General features: G+C 38.4%; 3 protein-coding genes across 3 annotated transcripts; all 3 read right to left on the bottom strand.

Annotated features, from left to right (window-relative positions):
* Nucleotides 1-1,307: 1,307 nt before the first annotated feature.
* TM35_000035250 (trans-sialidase) lies at nt 1,308-3,779 on the bottom strand (the record flags this gene model as incomplete). Its single annotated transcript, XM_029022292.1, has 1 exon — nt 1,308-3,779. One exon carries the CDS (start codon nt 3,777-3,779, stop codon nt 1,308-1,310), a length of 2,472 nt encoding a protein of 823 aa, XP_028886838.1.
* Nucleotides 3,780-5,366: 1,587 nt separating this feature from the next.
* TM35_000035240 (uncharacterized protein) lies at nt 5,367-5,768 on the bottom strand (the record flags this gene model as incomplete). The annotated part of the gene is made up of 1 exon (XM_029022291.1): nt 5,367-5,768. The coding sequence occupies one exon, from the start codon at nt 5,766-5,768 to the stop codon at nt 5,367-5,369; it is 402 nt and encodes a 133-aa protein (XP_028886837.1).
* Nucleotides 5,769-6,031: 263 nt separating this feature from the next.
* On the bottom strand, nt 6,032-8,890 carry TM35_000035230 (helicase-like protein; the record flags this gene model as incomplete). The annotated part of the gene is made up of 1 exon (XM_029022290.1): nt 6,032-8,890. One exon carries the CDS (start codon nt 8,888-8,890, stop codon nt 6,032-6,034), a length of 2,859 nt encoding a protein of 952 aa, XP_028886836.1.
* Between the last annotated feature and the right edge of the window lie 84 nt (nt 8,891-8,974).

Genomic DNA, 8,974 nt, shown 5'->3' with positions numbered 1-8,974 from the left:
CAAAACAATGAGGCAATACACACATCAGCCCATCCATAGGTTGAGTCCACACACACACACACAAATACGCACATGCATATACAATCAGAATACGGCAGGCAGCCGTTAGGGGAATACCCATGTGAAGAAGAGGAATATTACAACAGCAGAGATGTATTCCTACCCAACACCATTGGTTCTCACTCTCCATTACTTATTCCATTTCCAATGGAAAGGAAACCACATACACATACACACACAAACGGCAAAATGTCCAGTCAAATAACACCGTCAAGAAGTAACAGGGGGAATGCTGGCAAACCATGATGAAAGATAATCGGGGCAGTTCAAGTAGAGAAACATATGGGACTCTGCACTCCACTGTCCCATTCCCCAACCAGTGCTCAGTGTTCACCAAATGTATACCGTGGTACACACAACACACTGTAGACCTCTCCAGAATGAGTCAGTTCTCGGAGAGAACACAGCAATCAAAACAAACCCCTTAAACCATATAAATGTTCATGTACAGTGTCTATTCAACTATTTTGAATCAGCGTACATAATGGTAAGAAAAACAAAAAAAAAAGGAAGAAAAAAACACATGCCAACAAAGGCACCAAGTAACGAAAACAGATTATTAGGACATCATAACAACGGTACATTCATGAACAACATTCTCCCTAGGGAAAAGAAAAAAAACATCCATACTGATGATATTACCCCAATAAAGAAACGATTAGACCAAATCCCATAGTGAACCCCCACAAAAAAAAAAAAACACACACACACACAATAGAAACTGAATAGTAATTTAAAAAACAATCCCACAGTGAAAACCCCCACACACAAAACAGAAACAGAATTAAAACAAGAACACACAATAGATTGCTTGCAAAAATAAAAATAAAAAATCTTTTTTCACCTCACAAGAAAAAAAAAAACTTATTTTTAATATCATCCCATCGAATCTTTACCCAGTCATACATCATTCTCACCCAGTGCGGCCCTCAATGTGCTCGCTTGCTCCTCTGTTATATCCGCACTCTGCAAAAGGTGAGGTCGACAAATCAAGCATCGTGTGTGGGCAAAAAAAGTGGCGTTAGGAGTTAATCCCTGGACTCCAGAGATTGTAGCAAACAGTTAATTTCCAAAAAAAAAGAAAAGAAAAGAATTCCATGGTGCAGAGCACTAGGGAAAAACAGCAAGAAAAAAAAGAGAAAACAATTAAAAAGAAAAGGGTCCACACTATGGACAGCAATTTTTTTTTTTTTTATTGATGAAAAGAAGCCCAATTAGAAATTCTATTCACGTGGTTGCACACACATTTATGGGAAAACTGTTGCAAGAGCCCACAATCCCAAAACAAGCATTGGTAATACAGATTCATAGATACGAACAGTACCATCAATAGTTTTATTTTTGTGGGCATTAACAGTATTGTTGATCATTAAATGATTTGTCTTCTGCAAAAGGTCTTGCGTTGTGTTCGTACTGGAAACCGGCACCGGAGTTGATGAAAAAGTTCTCTTTTCTGTTGCATTTTGTTCATGCTGTTGATTCTCTTGAGTTTCATAAGTCTCAGTAACTGGCGACTGACTTTCTTGTTGAGGCGCAGATTCAGCCGCAGATTCAGAGAGAGCCGCAGGAAGATCAACAGTAGCTTCCGTTCGGATTGAAGTGTCATTGTTTTGTGAAGTTGTGTTTTGATGTTGTATTTTTACTTCCCTTACCATGGTATGAGTATCATTATTGCTCTGTTTGAATAACTCCTCGGCCATAGTCTTCGTAACGGATTGTGGTAACGAAGTGTTTACCTTGTTCCCGAACAGCGCATCAATCTCAATATTTTTCAGCACACGGTTGTATAGCATGACGTCTGTTACTGTCATGTGAGTGCCGTCGACAGTCTCTCTGTACTCACCAAAGTAAAAATGGGATATTTCTTCCTTCTCTGCGATTTTTAAGTCAGCTCTCTCGTCTATAAGAATACCGTCAATATACACAGAGCCTTTTCCTCCATCAAATGTCAATACAACTGAATATGTTTCGTTTTCTTTCCATTTACTTGTTAAAGCCTTGACAAAACTCTTGCTTATAGTGCTCCACGTTTTGTTTTTATTGTACGACACTCCCAAAAGAATTTCTTTTTTGGATTTATTCAGCCTCACACCCAACAAAGGTCGACTTTCGGTGGGGAACTCGTGGATAGTTACCGTCGCCACAAGAGTAAATGCATAGTTTGTAAAGTGATACTGTCTTGCTGCTCTATTTGTGCTCACAGGCCATATTGCTCCTGCATCGGCACCTTTGAAGATTAAACCTTTGAATCCATTTCTTGGAATGGCCCCCTTTACAGTTGCATCCACGCAGAGGTATTCATCCTTCCATTTATCACCATCGATGTTTCCAGACAAATAGCCCACCAATCCAGTAGTTGGAATACGAGAGTCACAAGTAGCACAAGTTTTTTCATCCTTATGGCAGTGACATTTCGACACGAGGGTGTCCTGGTTGGTCCAGGTAGATAAAACAATCTTTATCTTTTTCATAGCGACCGTCAAATTCACAAAAAGAACCTTGTGGTTATCTTCCTCTTTATGACTCTCATACAGACAGTACAGTTTGTCATCCTTGAACAATAAAGTGCTGGTTGTCTCTTTCTGAGCTTTAGATATCAAACCAACATGATAAATGTGTGTGTTATCAGTGAGCCACAGATGAAGTTCGTTGCCCGCTTCAGTTTCCACAGACTGCGTAAAGAGAATGACACTCTTATTATCAATTGTTGCCGTAATAAAGTTGTTTTGACTTCCACGACCAGGTGGTATAGGGGAGTTGGTCCACACACGAGAGAGTGTACTGGTAGACTCTTTCCAATTCTTTCCCAAATTGGTGGACTCGTACACTCTGTAATAACCGCTGTCATGCTGAGCAATCATCATTAACTTACCATTTTCCCACTCAACAACAGCAGGATTATAAATACTCCTTTCAGACACGACTCCATCAAGCTTCCAAACTCTTTCATCGGGTTTAAAATACATAACTCCTGCGGCAGTCCGGTTGTATCTTGAAAGCAGTTGAACTGGAAACACAAGTGTAGTGCTGTTCATTTTTAAAATTGGTGAACTTGTGTTACCAACAAATTGTATAAAGTCCTCGTGGTTCTGCTGAAAAGGAAATGAAGCAAGTACAGACGCAAATCCCATAGTATACCCTTTACTACTGCTTTTTTCAGGTTTCACCTCCATAATGCGTAGAATAGAATCCTTTTTCTCCGAGGTCGTAGAGAGAATATATGGAGAATCCTTCACGGTTGGAGTATTATTGCTTTCCACAAGAACAAACGCAGGATAATAGTCTTTCATATCCGGTGAAGAAACAAAATCTTTACTGTATCGGTTGAAATGAAGAGGTTCAATTCTTTCATACTCTTCATTCCATTTGGTTCCATTATCACTGCTCTTTCGTCTCTGAAAGTCAACAATCTCATACTGATTATTTGATAAACCGGGTTGTACAGTAGCACTGGCCATTGCCACCAATTCCCCATTCACTTGCATAAGATAGGGTGTGTAAAATTTACGGGGTGGGGTTTCTGGCGTCGGAGGAGTCCAATACGACAAAAACCTCGAATGGAATCGGTTTCTTGTCGATGGAGCTGACGTTACCTGTTTTTCGGCAAATAGAATGGTGGCCCTTAATTGCTCAGGTTCGCCTTGAGCATACCCACTGATGCAGCCAAGCAACAAGATAGGCAATACAACAAACAGAGAGTGGTGCATGTTGTACTTCATGGTTACTCTTTCGTCCTTACTGTCTTCTCGTTCTTTTCGTCAGACCAAAGAGGTTATTGAATACCTGAAGTGAATACCAAAAAGTACTTGTGTTTGTATGTGTTGTGGCTGGTGATTCCTTTCAAAGCCTTCAACTGCAAAGTAGCGTTTGTAGCTTAGGCTTCTACTAACACGTCATGGAAATGATAAAGGAGAAAAAAAGAGAAACCAAAAAGAATTGTGTAATGAAAAATAAGAGAAGGAGAAATACATTCACCGTGATCAAGTCTAAACATGACACTGAAGAAACAACGTAAACACAATGCACAAATACAGTAAATCTCACTAAAAATAGGTAAAAAATAGTATATTATTCACAAAAAAAGATATGCAAACATGCTTTTATTATTATTATTTTTTTTTTTTGAGTGCTGTACATTTACACATCGTACATAGTTCATACAAGTTTCTCTCCGCCCTTTTTCTCTGAACCGCATCGAAGGTGAAGTTCATACAATTCAAGTATCTTATGTGAGTGAAGCAATTTGAAAAAGAAAAAAAAAAATACAACAACAAAACCACTACACTACAAAAATTATAGCCCACAAGAGAAAATAAAAGCAATCATCATCTTTAACTGGAACAAGTACACAAATAATAAAGTAATATTAGTAGTAAAACCCCATCATCCATCTGCTCTGCACTGAGTTCAAAAGAACACAAACACACACAAAAAAAGATTCTCTATCCAACCATGTAACTATTAGCAAAGAACCAAGATAGAAAGGTCATCTCCGACAGAAATAAAAAATAACAATAAAATAAAGAACTCAATATTACCTCTTTTCATTTGCAACCCAAAAAAGAAATGACGGAGAGAAAACACACGACGGGCGGGGATCGAACCCGCGATCTCTCGCGTGTGAGGCGAATGTCCTAACCACTAGACGACCATCGCTGTGGTCTGGACAAGGGGGGATACAGAAATAATCCGCAAACACTACGAAGAAGAAACCACAAACAGATATCCAAAAGTGTAGAGAGAATTAGAGATGAAAAAAAAATAAAATAATTATTAGAAATAACACCAATATACAAATAAATAAGGCGCTGATAAACTGTGAAAAAAAAAAAAAAAACAATCTTGAAGATACAAGAATCTTTAATTGAATTTGGGATGATCACAAGTTATCCTTTCAATGGCACCGCACTTAATCTATTGGTATTCTTTCTTTTTTTTACTTTCTGTCCTCTCTCTCCTTCCCTCCCTCTATCGCACTCTTAACTACTTCAGGTTCACTCTACCAATCTAAACGGTACTATCCTTCTGAAATCTACTGTTAAATATGACATGCGTTTCCCACTATTAACTCTTTGCATGCGATGACTCGGTTTTCTTTTTGATTGCATTTTACCGCAATAGGGGTCCAGATTCATCTCCAATGGGTTAATTTTTTCTATTCTTCATGTTTCTTTTTATTATTATTATTACTATTTCACCTACCCACATGGAAACTGTAAGTCTTGAAATGGGGAACCATGAGGCTTTTCTTCTTCTTCTTATTTTCTGTACAGTGAAAGAGGGACAAGGTAGCAATCAATTATCGCCTAATATCCAGGTGGCCTTGGGAGGTTCTGTATTCCTCTTGCAACAGAGGAGGCACCATCTATAGGAGTAATACCCCACAGACGGTGACGCCAGTAGCAGAAAACAAGGTACAAGACAATCACTATTGGACCTGCAACCGAGATGTTCGCTACCGTTAAGAGTTTCTTTACTTTAAATTTTTGATCTATGGGGACTTTTTCAAGTTTGTCCTCAAATATAGAGAGTTCCTCATTTCGTTCCTTCCAGCGACGATATGACCAACGGTTAATGGGATGGCTATCTTTACTCACTTCCCAGTAACCACGCTCACGGAGAACATCTTTCTTTAGCGTTTTGTTAAATGCGTAGAGACGGTCTGCATTAATTCTACCTACACCACCCTTTTTGACAAAAGTATTCATTATTATTATTATTACTACTATTATTACTATTTTTTTTTTCTTTGTACCTTCTTTGGTCAATCGCACATATCCAGTACATATACAGTGACATATATGTTTAGAAGAATATCAAGGAAAAAAAAAAAAACACACATGCAGCAACACAAAAAGAAAAAAAACAAAAACAATAACAAATAACTGTGGAAGAGATTCAAATAAGATAACTTTCATTCACATATTAATCTAACCTTCCTCTTCCTAACCCAAAGGTTTATCGTCATTTCTCATTCTGAGGATTTCACTAACCTTGTGAGATGAGATTTGCTTTGTAAGTGTCGCTCCCAAGCTCGCACAGCTATATGACGACGACAAACTCTACACATAACTTTCCCCAAAGTTTGTGGTTCTTTCAACTCATCTCTTGAAACATGACGAGGGGGAACTCGGCCATTGGCCAAGTTTCGAGGGTCCTCCATTCGATCATGTTTAGTTGGATAACCAGGGAAGTGTAGATTGATATATTCCTGGAATCGATTACCATGACGGGACTCATACAATTTCTTAAAAGATTCGTAGGACTCTGTAATAAATGTAACTTCTCCAGGTATTACACAACCCTGTGGATCACGCTCTTTTCGCCATTTTATTTTATATCTCTTACAGAGTTCATCTAAATCTTTCTGTTTTACAGGATCAAGTCGCATCTTGTCATGCGCATCACATTGATTTATATGCATTAAAGCACCACTAAGACGCTCAAATGGAGTCGCATCTAAACCAATGTATCCACCCTTGTGTACATCCAATGGAGGTACTCGTCCATGTTCCTCGAGGTATGTCTGAAGTGTGGATAAGCACTCTTCCCATGGATAAGGGCCTTGCATACCATAAGTTCGCCACAGTGGAAGTGATTCCAAGTCCCGAATTTGGTATATTCTAAGATATGAGGGTTCCCCCTTCAAATACTGGTAGTAACCTTTTCGAACATATCGGTAAAATAATGCCATAGATATAGATTTTCTACCAATCACCCAGGCATCATTATTTTTTGGGTATCGATTACATTCTAATACAATTCGTCGTAATTCGTTAAATGCTGGTTTCCATGGAATTCGTGCAGCTCGATGGAGACGATCACTGTTTTTGTTAGAGTAACGTACACCTCGTCGAATAGCAGGAAGAACAAATTTTCTCAATCTTTCGGAAGATAATTTAAGAGATCTCACCCCAACAATATCAATATCGTATGAAACTTTATGAGGATCAATAAGGTATTCATAAAGAATAGGATCTTCATCCATTAGTGCATCAGTAAAAGGAATTAATGTGGAGAATTTTTGAAGATTAACAGGATGATTCTCAGGTAAATTTTTATCTATGGTAGCAGGCAAAAATACGTAGGAGCCCGGTTTATTTTCTAACTTATTCAGAGGTCTACATATGCTTTGAACAATATCACGGGAACTGTAACGTGGAGCTGCGAAAAAAACAGCATTTAAATCAGGTATCTCTATACCTTCTTGAAATAAACGAACATTAAGTAATAAACAACGTTTTGTTTCAGAAAATTTACGTAAAATATTAGCTACCGCTACACTTCCCATCCTTGAGTGTGCGATAAATACTTTAAATGGTGTAATATCACTAGGATGGGGCTGTTGTAATCGTTCCATTAGTTGCATGGCATGTGCAATACTTCGGCAGTAAACAATCATTTTATTTACAAGTCTCATAGCTTCAAAAAAGTAGGGATTTAAGTCTTCCATACTTTCTCCCAATATTATACGTAATGAAAAAGAGTTAACATAACCAGCATCTATTCCTTCTCGTAAATAGTAACGGAATGCTATTCCTCCAAAAAGATGTGTATTATCCATTTTTATAGGGGTATCATAGGCAGGGGTAGCAGTAAGAAATAATCTGTTTCCTGATCGTGGTTGAAGAAGAACACTATTAAAATTAGTTATTGAAGTACTTCCACATACTCGATGACATTCATCAAATACGGTGAGAGAAAAATTAGTTATGGATGAAACTATAAAAGAAGATTGATATGTACTAATAACAACAACTTGTAAAGAAGAATTTTTAATGGTATGTAAAATTTCTTCAGCATTGGTGGTCATGGTTAAGACGAGGTTATCCTCAAGTGATATAGTTCCCGTATAAGATCCTATAAGAAGATATTTTACATTTTTTAAACCATACGAGTAAAGTTTTCTGACCGTCTGTCGAAGTAAAGTCAGACCAGGCACAAGGTAAAGTATACACGTACTTGGTTTTTTGTTTAAATAATATTGTATAAGTTTATATGCAACAGGTGTTTTTCCACATCTACATGCCATTTGACAGATGGTGGCACCACGATTTTCAAGTTCATGTAGGCAGCGTACCACTGCTTCTTCTTGATATGGTCGAATCTCACTCAACCCAAATGTCTCAGAGTTTAGTAAATCTGGAATATCTAGATCATAACGTATCTGCTCCTCTTCCTCTTCATTATCATCATCATCTTCTTCTCCCCCACCTTTTCCCTTTTCTTTAACAATAGTTCCTTTACAATCTCCCATGAGTGTATGACTACTGTCTATAAGATTGGAAACATGCATAGATTTACGAAGTTTCTCCAGTGTCTCCAAATATCGTCCTAATGTACTTGGCTTCACGACTCCATCACTCCTGCTAGAATTTTCCTTGGTAAGTGATGATGATGATGGTACCAGTGATGATGATAATGATGATGACAATAGTTGCTTCTCATGCATGGCATCTTTTCCAGTTTCGGTATACATGGGTTCAACATTCACCATGACATTGAGGTTTAGCGCATCACAAACACGTTGTGCGCCCTTCACAACCTCTCCGGCATCTCCCTTTATTAACTCACGTTGAGGCACTCGCCTCTCCTTGAAGAGAAAAAGAACCGCTTGCTCTAAAAGAAAAGCTTCCTTTATACTCTCACACTCAAAAACGGCGAAGTATGACCACTCGGGAGTGAAGCAGGTTGTGAAGGAAGCCATTTCAAGACGGCGGGAGAGGTCTGCGGTGCATCCCACCTTCACATAACCCGATCCCCGCAGCCATGGATGCATGGCAATGTAAAAACCATACGCACTCCAGAATACCCTCGTCCGGTGTGCCATTGATATCCCACACCCACACTCACTCTTTTTTTTTTCTTCTTTCTTTCTTTCTTTCCTTCTGCTCCTTTCCCCAATCTCTGGAAC

The sequence above is a fragment of the Trypanosoma theileri genome (genome assembly GCF_002087225.1).
Source record: "Trypanosoma theileri isolate Edinburgh chromosome Unknown TM35_Tth_3_V1, whole genome shotgun sequence".
Lineage (NCBI taxonomy): Eukaryota > Euglenozoa > Kinetoplastea > Trypanosomatida > Trypanosomatidae > Trypanosoma > Trypanosoma theileri.
Note: the sequence above shows the minus strand (reverse complement) of the source record. Positions and strands in the feature narration are given on the sequence as shown.